The sequence below is a fragment of the Camelus bactrianus genome, chromosome 27 (assembly GCF_048773025.1).
Source record: "Camelus bactrianus isolate YW-2024 breed Bactrian camel chromosome 27, ASM4877302v1, whole genome shotgun sequence".
Taxonomy (NCBI): Eukaryota; Metazoa; Chordata; class Mammalia; order Artiodactyla; family Camelidae; genus Camelus; species Camelus bactrianus.
Genome location: NC_133565.1, coordinates 29,308,591 through 29,324,288, shown reverse-complemented (window position 1 = coordinate 29,324,288; position 15,698 = coordinate 29,308,591). Strand labels below are relative to the sequence as shown.

The window sequence follows — 15,698 nt, the reverse complement described above, 5'->3', positions numbered from 1 at the left end:
CCAGCAGGGACAGGGACACAGGCGGGCCAGTGCTGGAGGTGCAGCAGCCGAGATCTGCGGAAGGCAGGAGGGCCTTGCAGCAGGGTCCGGAGAGGCTCAGAGGGGGCCTGGCACTCACCCTGGGAAGGCCTAGAAGCATCTCAGTGTGGACCTAACAAGAAAGGCGGGCAGGCCACGCCCTGCCGCAACCATCTGGGGCCTTTGGCTCTGTGCATCTGTCTGGTCTCCACTGAGCAAATGCCGGACCCTGAAGTGCAAATGGAGATGGGACACAGGAAGGACAAAGCCCTGGGCTGAGGCCACCACACAACTTGATGACCAAGAACAGGGTCACACAAATGGGGCTCCAGGCTTAGCAGCCGTTTTTACAGCCGTCTTCCAGCTCTCTCACACTCAGATGATGATAGTTCTGACAACAGCTAACTCTTACTGGCGCTTGCTATGTGCTCAGCAGTTTACACAAATTCATTTAATGCTCACAAGAACCTGAAGCAGGAGAAACCATGATTATTCCCATTTCAAAGATAAGTAAACTAAGGCACAGTGAAGTCAGATAACGTACCCAGGGCCCCCCAGCTGGTCAGCGACAGAACCGAGCCTGTGGAGCCAGGCAGCACGGTCTGAGTCTCCGCTCCCATCACTACTCCCTGTACTTGCCACCGTGTTTAATCCGTCGTTCAGGGTATCTCAGAATTGAGCAGGAATTGGATGTGCCCTGATTTCCATTAATGAGAAAGGGGCCAGAACCCTTTCCACGAGTGCATGGAAGAGACTATGAAATAGAGAAATTAAGGACTGGGACGGTCCCTGGGGCCTTACCATCAATCTCTCATTTGTTAACCTTGCACAAGCAGTGTGAGTGGATTAGGATGCAGTTGGCATGTGTTTGGAAGTCCAGTTGTGGTGGGACAGGCAGGTGATGAAGTGGGGACAGGAGGCTGCAGAGGAGAGAGAGGGAGGGGAGGCTGGGGCGGAGGAAGACCTCGACGGGGGTGGGCGCCAGCGTCATCTGTGGCGAGGAGGCTCCCAGAAGACATACCGGTGCAGGCAGGGGAGGCCCAGGCAGAGGGGTCAGAGTTCACATCAGTGTGAAGGACCGTGGTGTGCAGGGGGCCTGGAGAGTCGGGTGGACCGTGGGATCTGTAGGGTATGGGTGAAACTCCGCTCCAGAGGGCGTCAGGGGAGTGGAGTCCTGGTGGAGGGGAGGGGCACGCTGTGGTTATAGAGAAAAGGGGGTATGTGATCGGGAGCAGGGCCTGAGGGTAGGATTGACAAGAATGGCTGCTCCAGAGCACGGTGGGAAGGGGTGCAGGGAGGAGAGCAGGTGGGAATGGGTGAGTGGAGAGGGGACAGAGCAGTCTCTGTTAAAGGTCAGTTTCATTAATTTTTAAATAAACACGGAACCATTCAAACAACTGGCAGTGTTTACATTAGCAGTGGACCCACCCTGGCCCCACGAGGTGCAGATCTGAGTGGCTTCCCAGGGCCTCCCAAAGGGTGTGGGGGAGACAGCGGTGCCTTGAGACCTGTCGGTTGGGCCTAGGGGCTCCAGGCATGGCAGCGCCCGCAGAACCTGGCTCAGCTGGTTGTCTTGGCCAGATGCCTGAGCTCAGGGTTGACCTGACCTCCCTCTTCTCGCTGACTGAAGCAGGCAGGGGCCTGGGAGTGTCTGCTGAGTGGCCTGGCTGAATGTCACCCTGTGATGGCCCAGGTGGCTGAGGTCAAGGGGAAATAGCAGGACATGTCCTTTTTGAAAAGGACGTCACCCGCAGCTGGACCCCGCAGGATGGCTCTGTGGATTGAGTTCATCCGATGAATGAGGAAATAGCCCTGGCTGGGTTCCAGCCCTTTCTGTGAATCACATGCCGGTTTTGCTCCAGGAGCTTTCAGGAGTCAACCTGGAGCATTCCTTCCACTTCAGGTCTGTTGAGTTACCTGGAGCTATTCCTGCGTTTGCGTTTCCAGCCTTAGTCTCCACTGCAGTCTGACCCGGTCCAGTGTCTAGTCTCACCTGAACTGCAGCGTCCAGAAGCAGAACTAGGAGGCTGCATGGTCCGTTCATGACACACTGACCACTCCAAGCATTCATTTCCTTAACAAGCCAAGTGGGAAAGGTGCTATGTCCATCGGGGCCCAGGCAGGACACAGAAACCACACCAGTATTTGGAACACGAAGGTTTGTGATAAAGATTTTTAGCTAATAAAAGATGGTAAAGGAGGACCCTGAGGAAGCCAGGGACAGCAGACGTGGGAGCAGCTTCCCCATCAAAGGCCGGGGGAAAGTATGAGAGAAAGGAACTGAGAACTTGAAGGAGACCCCACTCCACCAAGCCTGACGTTCAGACCTCATTGAAAGTGTGTCCAGCATGGGACCCACAAACCTGCTGGGGGTAAACAGACTTGCCAGAGGCTGTAGGCTGCAGCTGGTCTGCAGAAGCAGCCTGCCAGCTGGCAGAGAAACTCGCTAGAGGGTGCAGGTGGACCGGAACTGGTGGATCCACCCACCAGGTGGCCGAGGTTTCACTGGAAAGTGCCAGCAATCGGGCTGGTTTGCCACCCTCTGGGTGATAGAGGCACTTGCCGAAGAGTGAGTGCCACTGAGCCTCTGCACGCTGCCTGGAGACACACTTGAACCAGAAGAGAAGCCGGTTCCTCGGCTATGCCTGACCTGTCTCTCCAGCACCCTCTATTGACAAAGCTTAACATTGCAGCAGATGGCAAAGGAGCAATGTTCACAGGGTCCAGTTCCTGTATCACAAAGCAGGGTGAAGAAGGGTGGGTTTAGAGGTAGGAGGCATTAAACGGATAACTGGCAGAGATTTATATGATGCAGATCCCTGTATTGGTTACTTCCCTGTTTCAACTACCCCCAGGCATCTGCTCATTGATGTCCCGGTTTCTTGGAGAAATCTGGGGAGGCAGGCACACACGCTGCTCAATGAAAGTGGCTCAGAGGTGCTGTGGCCGGCCAGGCTTTCATTCCCCAACTTGCTGTGAGGGTGCGCATGCGCCCTTTCCGTGCTGGGGCTGAATTCCATTAATGTCTTCCCACCAGGCTTCCAGAGACAATGACTTAGCAAAACCAGCACGTCCATTGCTGCTTGTCCCCACGTGCTTCTCAGTGTAGGAGGAGGTAGCTAAAGCACCTCATTCCCGCAAGACACGCATCACAGCACGGCAGTACAGATCAATTCAGGTGACAACAGGTGACACTGACAGCTGAGGATGAGCATCCAGAAGCTCAAGAAACACACCCACCATGTAACTGCCCTTCCTTGGATGAGCCGTGTCCGTCCCAGGCGGCCCCAGCTGCCCTAGCAGATTTGCTCTGGAGAGGAAGGTTGTCATTCCAGAAATGTCTGAAGAGTCTGTCAGTGAGAAATAGGACGAATAACTGGAGGTGGGGAGCAGGCTAGCAGAAGCAGCGTGAGAGAGGGGGTTTCAGTGACCTGGAATGTTTCCAGGCACCCTGCCCCTTTCACTCCCCAGCTCCTGCCCCAAATCTCAGTCCCGTGCATTCTTACTAGTGAATTTTAGGGAGCTATAGACCTTCCCACCCCTACTAGTTAATGATGAAAATGTGAGATCTCAACCAGAAATCATGGGAAGTGTGTGATCCTTGTTGTGAGGTGCAGTTCTCGGCTGAGAACCGCAGGGAGTCCTCCGCCTGGAAGGCACCTGTAAGAGAAGAAGGTGCCCCTTGGGGGTCTCGCTGACTTTATCCGGGGTTCCCCACCCTCAGCTCTGTGGACACTTTACGTCAGATAACTCTGTATTTGTTCATGCAGAGTCTAGCAGCATCCCTGGCTGCCGCTCACCAGTGCTTCTTCACTTAATGACGCTGAGAAGTGCCTCCAGACATTGACACATGTCCTCTGGGGTGGGGGGGGGTGGGGGGTGGGCAAAACCACCCCTGCTTGAGAACCACTGAGCTAAGCCCTACCACATGGGACCTCTGAGCAGGACTTCAAGTGAAACTTGAATCTTAGGGCAATTTCCGAATCAGATGGATCTCACAAGGGAAGCGTTAGTTAGCAAGAGTGAAATTATAGCATTGAGCATCATTAATTTTTTTTTTTCAAGGAAGATGCTGTCCCCTTTCTTCTACAACCTAGGAATCTACAGGCACCTCAAGATTCTGACCTTTGGTCTGAAAGCCCACGCAGCTGGCACAGCTGGTGGCAGCCCGGTAGTACATTCTGTTCGAACCCCTGGCCTGGGAGGTGGCCCGTGCTTTCTGCCAGGGCTGTGGCAGCCTAGGCTTTGCTCAGGAAGCCCACGGAGCTAAAGAAGCACAGCTTGGCTAGACGCCAGCTCATGGTTTGCAGCCATACATGTGGCTTTGGGAACAATTAGGCAACAGAAGGATGTTGGTGATCATTGGTTTTTTGTTGTTTTTTTGTTTTGTTTTTCCAGAAAGAGGCTATGGGTACATCTTGGGGGCAGGCCATCCACATCCTTGCTCACTGTCTGTGTGCAGTGCTGGTCAGCCAGGGCCAGGGTTTAGGTTGAGACACTCAGCTCTGTCATCTGGGAGAAGCTATGTTGTAGCTGTTACTCATTTTTCAGTCAGGAAGGTCACTAGTGCAATTCAGTAAAGAGTTCAGTAGCAGGGGCTGAGTGGGGGCCTTTCCCCTTGAACTGTCCCCCGACATGCCTGGTGATCTCATCCTGCAGGGCATCTTCGGATGTAACTTCCTCCAGGAAGATGCAAGCTGAGCTAGGTCCCGCTCCCTTGTCCTTCCACGCTACCTGGGCTTCCCTTGCAAGCCCTCTTAACAATTCCAATTACCTAATGATTCATCTGTCTTTCTCAGTGGATCGGACCATTGCAATCCATTGTCTCCCCAATACACTGCTCAGTGTCAGGTGCACAGTAAGCGCTCACTGTAAACACCAGATGTATCAAATGAATGCATGTGGGCTTCAGGGTCAAAGAGATCCAGGTTCAAACCCTGGCTCTGGCATTTAGAAGCTAAACGAGTTGGGCAAATTTCTTGACATCTTTGAGCCCCAATTTCCTTATCTGAAAAAATGTGGACAGTGGACCCACCTCTTAGAGTCAGAGTGAAGAGGAAATGAAATGATGTGTGGGAAGTACTTAGCACGAAGTCTAGCACATCGTCAGGACTCCAAAAATACTAAGACCGTCCCCTCCCTTCTTAACTAGCTTATGCCGTTTCGAAAGCAGTCCAGTTCATTGATTTTTTTTTTCTATTGCACACATTTAAGAAGAGCATGTCCCTTCTCAGAAGTTTAGGAATTTTTATTCTGAAATCTTGTATCTACAATTAACAGAATCAACCCCAGACACAAATAGAAAGTTCGTCTTTCTGTCGTCTTCACCCCGCTCCTCTGTGCCTGTCTCTGGCTGTCACTGAGGAAGACGGATGAAGGAATGTGTGTTTGTTTCATTACAAGGCAGCTCTGTCTGTGCAGCCGCTAATGCAAATAGACATAAAAGTTTAGGAATGTTCACGTCTCTTCCTTCTTCTCCCCTTTCCCTTCTGTTACTCTTTCCTTCAGCAGACACTTGTTGAAGCCTCCTTTATTCTAAGCACTATACTCAGTAAGTCCTGGGATGGACGTAGCTATGACCCTTGCCTTACGTTACTCACAGCCTGAGTCATCCTAGTGTGGTGGGCCCCTCCCGAGAGACCAGGCAAGGGCCGCAGGTGAGCTCTGGGGAGAGGGTGACTGGGGGTCACGGTCGTGCAAGGCCACATTCCATCAGGGCTTTGAGCACAAGTGAATCGTGCAGGCACAGAGAAGGGGAAGGACTTACACAACAGAGGGCGCTTGTGCAAAGCACAGAGATGGCACGGTGTGTGGCATGGGGGGCGTCCAACCATGGGCGTGTGATGGGTGGGAGAAGCTGGGGTTACAGAGAAGAGAAGTGAAGAAGGGAACTACTAGCCATGCCCCTTCTGGTCTCGAGTGAGGTCTCTGAAGAGCGCTTTCTACTTGCCATGACTAGGTTAGGGAGCTAAGAGTTTCTGTTCTACCTCTGCTTAACCCTCTTAGAGCCGCTCACAACTGCGTGGTAATACCTGTTTACTCCTCTCTCCCGACCACGCTGTGAGCTTCCCGAGATGGGAGCTGTCTGGCTTCCTGGGGTATGTGCAGTACACCTGTGCGAGGAGCCTGGCTCAGAGTCGGAGCTCGGGCAACATGTGCCCAATGAATAAATAGATGAGTTAGTTCATGGGGATGGGAGGGTTGCCCCGTCTCGTCTGCTGATGAAAAGGAAAGCCTAACTCACTCACACCTCTGCTTTCAGCCACTAAGGGACGGAGACGTATGTAAGAACCAGGGGCACCCAACAAGGAGTTGCAGAGGAGATGGGGGAACCAAAATCACATGTAGTCCGAGAAGCTAGCCGAACAATTTCAAAGAGATGGTGGTCATGAGTGTGGAGACCCAGGAGAGCTTAGCAGTGAGAACTCTGAGTTTCTGCTGGGCTGGGCTCGGAATTACAGATGTGGCTGTAGAGTGATTGATTGCAGGTCGAGGAAAGGGAGGGAAAGGGGAAAAGACGCTGTGTTAAGGACGGCTTTAGAAGTTTGATGGCAAAGGGAAGGAGAGGTAGACCCGTAGCTTGAGGTGGGGCGTACCAGTCGGCCAGGGCAGCCATACAAAGCACTGCAGACTGGGTGACTGCAAACACAGACACCTGTCTTCTCACAGCTCTGGAGGCTGAAAGGCTGAAATCAAGAAGTCAGCAGGGCTGGTTTCTTCTGAGACCTCTCTTTTTGCCTGGTAGACGGTCCTCTGTCTCTGTGTGCCTGTGTCCGAATTGCTGCTTCTTGTAAGAACACCAGTCATACTGATTCGGGCTAACCCACGTGAGCTCATTTCACCGTAACTGCCTCTTTAAAGACTCTTTCTCCAAGTACAGTCACAGTGTGAGATACTGACAGTTGGGCCTTCAACAGACCAATCTGGGGGACACAGGTCAGGCCACAACAGAGAGGAAGGGTTGAGAGAATTAATTCATGATGGGCAAGACTCCAGCAGGGAATCACTGTCATAGGAAGATCCCAGAGGAAGCCAGGGGACTCCTGAAAGGCAGTCACTTCTGAGTATGTGAGGACAGCCCCAAAGTCCACCCCAGCCTTGGCCTCAGCAAAGGTGGCTGTGTCCATCCCTCCTGCCTCCGAGCCACAGGTGGTCCAGCTCCTGCTCGGCCTCTTGGGTCTCCAGAATAGGGCAGGTGTCTGTCCAGTGAGACTCCCCTCGCTGCTCCAGCTGGGGCTGCAGCACATTTAATTTTGCCACAGTTCTGAACCAGACCTGTTCTAGATTGTTCCATTCCCAAATCAGGCCAGTGGACGCGATTCGATGAAGAGTCCCTCCTGGCCCACGGAGTCTCATGACAGAGTGTTACGAAAAGCCATTTCAGCAAAGCCAGATGTGTTGTTTTTTTTTTTAAAAAAAAAAAAAAAAACCCAGAATCCTATGTGTTCAGTAGATTTAAATCCCTCTTGTGCTGAAATAGGGAATTGTATCCTTTCCTGATTTCATAGAGCCCTTTACCAACTATCATCACGCGGAGTTTGAAAAGCACCAGTGGTGAGACATTAAAGAATGCGTATGTGTTTAATTAAAGCCCTTTATGTCTCAGGCAGTAGGTAAGATGTGCGTGTGAGAGAGAGAGAAGGAGGGAGAGAGGGTTGATCTTCCCCCTGAATACCGTCTAGCCTTCCCCTAGATTAACCCAGTGCCCACTCATCGGGTGGGAGGGGCCGCCTGTGGTCAGCATGACTTGAAAGAACACGTGGGCCAAGATGGGGCCTGTCCTGCCACCCTGAGCTTGACAGTAAGCCCGTTGCCTCCAAAATGTCATTGCATGACTCAGAACAAGAAAAAAGTTCTTGCAGTTTCTCTTAATGCACCTTAGGATAAACCAATCCATTTGAGTTGAATCTTTAAAATGTTTTAAACAACATTCTGCTCGTGTTTCCTAGTTCGTTTTTCCATTGGGAATTCTTTGTGAAGTGTAGACAGAAGCAAGGCTGCTCTCGATTACAAATTAATTTGCCAGTTCCCACGAAAAGACCTGTCTTCTTGTCTGAGCTGCGCCCAAGTGCCTTTCCTCTCGAACCAGCCAGTACTAGGAAGCACTCAGCCAAGGAGACAGGCGGAAAGGGCGTGGCTCTTGGCCCCCGTGGAAGGGCCTTGTGAAGCGCCGTGTGTGGCTTCAGCCAAGTTACCCAAAAGGCAGTGAGGCCAGCGGAGGTCGGGGCGTGCTGACGTGAAGCTCTTCCTCTGGTGGGGCCAGGTTCCTTTAAAGAGCAGCTCGTGAGCCGAGGGGGCTTCCGGAGTGGCAGGGACTGCTTCTCCCTTCTCGGCCCACAGACATGGCCCGCGGGGGCGAGCCTCCATTAGTGACCAAAGAGGGCACCAAGGGCTCTCAGGCTTGTGGGCCCTGCTCCCTCAGCGGGCACACCCTCTCCGCCCAGTGCCTGCACCATTTGGCAGAAACCTCCCATATCTGTTTCACCCATCCAGCTCTCAGCTGCAAAACCAACTTCTTATCAGTCAGTGTGAGACAGAGGGGACGGTGAACACAGTCAGCCAGCTCGGATGGACCGCACCTTTCAGAAATGCGGGGCCCTCTGGGCTGCAGTGGTTCTTAGGTCTCACGGAGCCACGGGATGGCTTCTAAAGGAAGTGTCCTGTACGTCGGATCTTTCAGCTGAAAGTGGACAAAGTAGCGGGCAGTTCCAGGGGCGGCCCTCGGAAGTCTGGTCGCAGTGGCAAAGCCAGCACCACGGACAGCAGAGCGGTGAGCAGCACTCCCACCAGCAGCCCGGTCAGACTGAAGTGTTCCAGGTAAATCAGCGAGCACCACCTTCTCGTAGGTACCGGCGCCTTCTCTCTGCTTCCTTTCCCCCTCGGTCTCGGCCGCAGCACCGACTGCTGATAGCGATTGTGAGTTCTGGCCCCTCCTGGGGCAGGCGGCAGCCCTGACTCAGAGTTTCAGCAGTAGGAGGCTTGGCGCCTCTCCTGAGTTAAGCGCAGGTGTTGCTGGTTGAGGCTACCAGGGCACCTTGCAACACTCCGTTGTTTGAGACATCCCTGGCCCATCCCGAGCGCCTCGGGCAGCCCTGACCTGAGTGTGCAGCAGCCGTGGACACCGCTGGCAGCCCCGCAGCGCAGGACTCGGCCCCCTCGGGGTGTTCGTGGCTCCACTTTCAGCCAGAATTTCTCTCTGGAAGGCTCCACTTGGGGGGCTGCACCTGTTGACGCCCCATCCATCCCCCCGGGTGTTCGTGAGGGAGTAGCATCTTGTAACAAGAGCCCAGGCACCTTCCATCCTCTTCCAGATCCCCAGGCCTGCCCCGCAAAGCGAGGATGGAGCAGGAAGCACGTGGTGGGAGGGCTCTGAGACTCCTAGGACTATAATCCCCCTTCTCAAGGGAGAGCTTTCTGTTTACCCCCACCTTCTTCCAAGCTTCTTTCCCACGAGGTCAAGCAGCAGCTTCACAAAGGTCTAGAACTCAGATGTCACTCCAGGACCCCAAAGGGGCAGAATCCTTTTACATATTCAGAGAAGTGCCTCACCCAGGCCCTTGCCTGACCTCCCCTGACCTGTGATGATTGCCCCCCTTTCCTCCATCTCTAAGGCTCAGCCCTGGCTCATCGTGGTCACACAGCTAAAAAGAATTCTTGGGGAAATCAGTTTGTGAAACCTTGACTAAACAAAGTTATTCAGTTTCTTGACTGCAGGACTTATCAGAGCCTTTATTATACTAATGAGGACTAAGGATTTTTAGGAGGTAGGCAGAGTACACCTTGTTTCACAAACTTATTTGTCCACAGAATTCTTTTCTCCCAGTGTATCTCATGGGCCAAGAATTTGACACAACACACTTTGGGAAATTTGCCATAATGGACTGAAATGTAGCTAGTCCCATTTTCTGGAGGGGTAATCTGAGGCCCAAAGACCTTGAAGGACTTATTAAAAGTGAAGTCTAACCAGGCAGGGATTTGGCCTGGATGTTCACGATGAGGACCTGCCACGCAGAGCCGCTCCATGCACGTGGCCCTCCTCCTGCGCCCACCCCCGCATAGCAGTGCTGTTGCGTTTGGATCATTGACTGTGTGTACCTTGCTCGGAACCAAGCTGTATCCTCCCACAAGTGGGGCTCTTGTCCACCCTGTGTCCTGGCTCACCTCTAAAGAGACAAAGGTTGTGTGCTGAAGTTGTGTTTACCTGCTAGAACGACAGCTCCTGGGGTGGGGGGAACAGCTTCCCAGGGCCTCAGGCATTTGAGGACCCTCGCCGAGCCCCCTCAGATGGCAGGGCGTATTCCTGGGACACCTCCGTTAGAGAGATGATCGTGAGGGTGGCTGGCAGGCTGGGCTCCTGGGATGTGCCGGTGCTGGAAGGATGAGCCGACTCCCCTGCCTTCTCTTTTCTTCTCTCCTGTAGGACATGCTACCCATGCCAGGAGACCCAACCCAGGGGACGGGCAACTATAACATCGAAGACTTTGCCGACCTGGGCATGTTCCCGCCGTTTTCCGAGTAGCTGCGGGCAGAGTGAGGCTTCCGCTGTGCCGTGCCCCACCTGCTGCGATGTCGACGCCCGTGTGAGTGGGCCCCCCCTCCACCCGGCTTGTCCTGCCACAGGACCCCCCCGCAGAAGACATCTCACCCTCTGTGTGCCCCCCGGCACGGCATTGCTCGGCTTCTAACCCCCAGCCGGGGCTGCGCGGCCACTGACCAGGAGCCCGCTAGACGCTGGGGGTTTGTTGTATTTACTGTATTTTACCTGTGTGTGCTTGGGAGGCCAGCCCGCTGGGTCCTTGAAATCTGGTTGTGAATCATCTTATATATCAGGTAATTGTCACCTATAAAAAGTTCAGTTACAGCCGAGAGCCCAAGCAGTAGCCCCTAGGCCTGCCCAGGAAGCTGGAATCTGGCTTCTTTCTTGCCTTTAACTTCTGTGCCCATGTGGGGCTCAGGGGGTGCTGGGGAAAGGGGCAGTCAGGATGCACAGCCTTTGTTCTAGGAGCTGGCGAGGGGCAGCCCGGGGTCCTCTGTCCCCGGCTCAGCCACCTGTCTGTGCGTCCGTCGTGCTGTAGGACGTGTGTGCTTCGTGCAGTGTGACGTGAATCCCTGTCCTGATGGATGTGTTGTGCCCCGTGTCTGTCGTGTGCAGCCAGAGTGGTGTCTGGAATCCAGGGTGTGTGGCGAGAGTGGGAGCCCAGACATGCAGCCCTGTCTGAGCTGGGCGGTGCCCTGGCCGGGGGAGGCCTGGCCCAGGGCCTGGGCGCCGGGCAGACAGGCCGAGCTGAGCAGGTGGGCACGTCACAGTGTCACCAGGTGCCCTGGCTGGCACCGCTCACTTTGCTAGGTCAGGCCTTTGGCCCAGGACCCAGTGCAGACTCGAGCAGTCGTCTTCTGAGAGAGACCAGCCCCATCCTGTGAGGGAGCCCCCCCGAGAGCACCCACCCACTTCTGGGTCTGGAGAGCAGCCGTTCCCAGCCCTTCCAGCTTCCACCAGGTTTCTCATCCCTTCCCGATGCCTGCAGGGGGCGCCCCTTGAGCCCACAGAGGCCAGGCCCTGCTGTGCACGTGTGAGGGTGCCCCGGCCTCCTGGCCCTTCTGAGCCACGCACATGCTTCCCCCGGACCAGCCTCTGGAGACGGCAGTGGGGCAAACCCCGCGCGCAGAGCTGGGAACTCTGAAACACCTCCCCCGAGGCCGCCTGAGCTCCTTTCTTCAGCAGGGGACAGTGGCGTCTTGGGAGGGACAGAGTGCAGGTCTGTGAGGTGGGAGATCGGGCTCCAGTTCTGGGTCCAGTTCTGATTGTGCCCCACACTCACCAGGGCCCTGAATTCCTCACGTGGTCTCAAGATGGGAGTAAAAAGCTTCTGCCTGGCTGACCTCAGAGCCCTGGTCCCTGGCTTGTTGTGTTTCCCTCAGATTTGAGATTAGTTGAAGAATCCATCCCATTTTGACTTACCTCTGCGCCCTCCCATGCCCTATACACTAGGGGAGAAACTCTGGTGTTCTCTCCTTTTCCTGGTGGTCGCCCTCCCATCAGCTCCCCGACTCTCACGTGGCTGCTTCAGGGCCGGTGGAGGAGCCCACCCACTGGGAAAGCCTTTTTTTCAGGCAGATCCCTCAGGCACCTGGCTCAGAAACGGCCTGTGTGTCCCTCTCCCACACCCCCCACCCCACCCCGAATCCCTGGAGGGCCAGGCTGAGTGGAGTTGCTTCCAGGCTGCCTGAGCGCTGGGTGAGCCCAGCCTGCAGGAGGGAGCCGGGGGAGAGTGTCCGCTCTGCTCTCTGAGAGCTCTGAGCTGAGCCCCAGCCCTGCCGGTGCCCAGATGGGAGCATGTGTCCTGCCGTGCCTGGGGAGCCCCCCCTCTAAACGTCCGGCGTTGTTCGGTAAGAAGTCTACGGCTGGCAGCCAGCTTTGTGTGATCCCAGCTCCGAGGCTCTACATTAACACTGGCTTTACAGTTTCTAGAGTGGCTCTTAATCCTTCTGTATACAGTGGTGATTGGATTTGGGCTTTAGATGCGCAGGCTGTCCTCTTACACTTAGGAGCCTTTTGGCTTCTGGGAGAGCGGCAGATGGCTGAAACTCCTCACACCCTCGAGGACCAGACCCAGCAGGGGCTTCCCCGGGCATGCCCTGCCCCTGGGGCCACCTCTGCCAGCCTCCGCAACCTTGAGCTTGCCCCAGGCAGGGGACTTAGTTATTTCCAAAAAAGGCACAAAAATAGCTTTTGGACCCAGGAATGGTTTCTCAGTGAAATGAAAACAGACTCTCTGTGGCTTTTAATCTGTAGGTTTGGAAGCTTGAGGTCGGGGGAGGCGGGGGAGTGGGATCTTATGTTTGTTTCTCCTAGTTTTTGGATGAAACCGGGGGCTTCTCCTGGGTGCGCACGTTGGGCTGGCGCACAGACCATGAGCCTGCCGCACACCTGGGCTGTGCTGGGCGCTGGGGGACTGCAAAAGGACGTGGGAGGAGAGCTCTGCTCCCAGGGACCTTCCGCTACTCACTCACCTACACGAGCATCCAGGGTTCAAATTCTTGGTCCTCGAAGGCTAAGATTCGTAGATGACTGAAAGCCTCAGTGGGGGAGGATCAGAGCTAAATAGGCCGCCCCCTCCCCTCTTCCCGCTTTGTCTCGTGAGCACCGGCAGGGACTCTGACTGCAGTCAGGTTGGCCGACTCGAGTTCTCTGTCTTCTCTACTCTCCACTCCGCTTTTTGGTTGTGCTTCCTAGAAGCCATCAGTGGCCACTAAGCAAACAGACAGGACCAAGAGGATTCCACACCGGAGGAACTCTCTCCCCAAGGAATTTTGAGACAAACTAGAATAAGAATTAAATCCTTCAAGGGTCTAATTATCCCAGTTTGTAAAAGAACCTCCCTCTCCAGTCCTGCCCAGTCAGGCCAGGATGCACATGGACTCTGTGCAAATCAGTGTGGCCCCCGCCCAGGCCCTAGCCTGCACGCCTCTCCTCCTGGAGATGGAGGCAGAGCTGGGTTGGGAAGGGGAAGGGCACTTAGGACTTTGGCTCTGGGCTCACTTCCTCACTCACACCTCATCTCACATCTACTAGGCCTTTGGCTGGCTTTCCTTAGGCCGAGCCAGCAGAAGGCTTTCCACCCTAAAGGGCCATGCAGTGGCTGCCTGAACCTTGGGTGAGAACATGAATGTAGCCACACTGAGGCTCAGCCAGGACTTGGTGACTTCGACAGTGGCTAAGGAGGTTCTAGAACGCCCTGCCTGCCTATCCCTCCCCACTAGTTCTGTCTTTCGTTCTGGTTTCAGGGAGTGGTAGAGCCATCACAAACAGCGACATTCTCCTCCGTTCCCCAGTGTGTCCAATTCACCCCTTCCAATCTTTCATGAATACCTGTTGCAGCCGGGGGCGGATTCTGACAGCTGTCGGAACTTGCAGCAGGGAGTGTAAACCTCCCGTGCCCATCAAGGGGCTGTGCGTTCCCCAGACAAGCCACACTCCGGTATCAGTGCTGCGGCTCGGCTTGGCCCTGGGAAGTGAGTAGTGTACCCTTCCCACCACGTCAGCCCTTGGGCCAGCAGTGAGCCTCTCCTCCCCAGGCCCACCTGCTCCCTCATGGTTAGGACTTGTCACATAAGCAAGACCAAGCCGATTACCTAGCAGCTCCAGCCAGTAGCAAGGCAGGATGGAAACGCTCCCTGTTTTCATAGAATGTATGGGTTTGGTCATGAGGTCGCTGTGACCTGACCTGCCAGGGCAGCCCCATGCCATTCCACCGCTTCCCGACCAGAGCCTCCTGCTGTGTACTAAGGGGCCTGGCTGCCTAGGGTCTGGGGCACTTTAAAGAGGCTTCGCACCCTGCTGCAGGCCCATTTTCACATACAGGGGAAAGGGGCAAAAGGCAGGTCTCGTGGGAACAGGGCAGCTTGCTTCCTAACAACCTCGCTCTCCTTCGAACCGAGAGAGTCCACAGACAAGCTTCAGCGGGCAGTTTAAGCACTTAATCGTTGCTCTCTTAGCCTTTCTTCTTATGGATGTGAACTGTGCTGTGGATAAATCATTTGTATTTCTTGAATGTGCTCTATGACTAACAGTTATTAAGTCAGTTGTGTATATGTGTAACTAATGTAACTGCCTTTTAAAATTTCATTACAATAAAAATGACTTTGCTCTGAACACTGAACAGCCCAGGCCAACTTTGTAACTGAACGATTTGTAGAACCTACTCTTGGAGTTTGGGAGCTCTCTCCTTCCTGAGGGCCGTGTTGTGTTGCAGCCAGAAAACGCATGCTAAAGAGTGTCCCTGTCGGGGTCTGCTTACATGAAGTAAAAAAGGAAACTAATAATTCTTGGCCTTGTGTGTTAGGCAAGGCTCTCTAGAAGGTTCCTTGCAAACAGTGTTTTTTGTGAATCATTATAAACCTATGCTTTGTGGATATTATTCCTGGTTTATAGATTAAGAAACTGGGACTCAGAGAAGGTAAGTGACTTAACTAAGAACACACAGGAAGGAAATGACAGAACCAGGATTTGAGCTCAGGTCTCATCACAAAACCCTGTATGTATTGTCCTCTTAAACACTCTTATTATTTCCTTTTTAAATTCTTCCAAAATTAAATTCGTATTTTAATATGCTCAACCCTCTAGTAAATGCTTAACAATTCAAATCTTTCCCTGTTGAAAGAGAACCATTTGGAGTCTAGCAAAATAGTAGACTAAAATCACTCTGAAACTCTCTTCCATCAAACATAGAGCATTGCTATTTTTTATAGATTTACTGAGCTATCACTGACAAAATAAACTACACATATTTAAAGTGTACATGAGAGAAAGTTTTGTGCTCTTGAGTTAAGCATAGATGTCTTGGTTTCTAGACTTAAAAGGATGATCTACAAAAGAATAAAATGACAAGCTGGATTTTAAAAATTCAAGGTCACAAAGGTGTATTCAAATGACAAAACTCATGAAACTGTTCACTTCAGGTGGGTTCTTTAAGTTATGTTTTGCATAAATTATATCTGAATTAAGTTGATGTGAAAATGATTGCAGGAGAGTTTTTTTAGGGAATTGACAAGGTGACCCCAAATTTCCTACGGAAGAAGAAAAAGAAAAAGAAAGGCCAATACATCCAGTGTAATACAACATTTAAAAAAAAAGGTGAGAGGAAGAAGAGAAGGAGGAAAAAGATGAAACAGCCAATCTA

The 15,698-nt window shown here is 53.3% G+C and overlaps 1 protein-coding gene across 5 annotated transcripts in view; it reads left to right on the top strand.

Moving 5' to 3' along the window:
• Positions 1 to 14,671, top strand: part of ARNT2 (aryl hydrocarbon receptor nuclear translocator 2) — a 163,966-nt gene extending 149,295 nt beyond the window's left edge. For 2 of the 5 annotated variants that reach the window (XM_074354187.1, XM_074354186.1), the window contains exons 18-19: positions 8,699 to 8,864; positions 10,439 to 14,671. In XM_074354187.1, the coding sequence (XP_074210288.1) occupies positions 8,699 to 8,864; positions 10,439 to 10,703 (431 nt within the window). In that variant the 3' untranslated portion in view covers positions 10,704 to 14,671. The remainder of the gene's footprint in view (positions 1 to 8,698; positions 8,865 to 10,438) is intronic. The other 3 variants (XM_074354189.1, XM_074354188.1, XM_074354191.1) reach the window with 2 other exon arrangements.
• Positions 14,672 to 15,698: the final 1,027 nt, after the last annotated feature.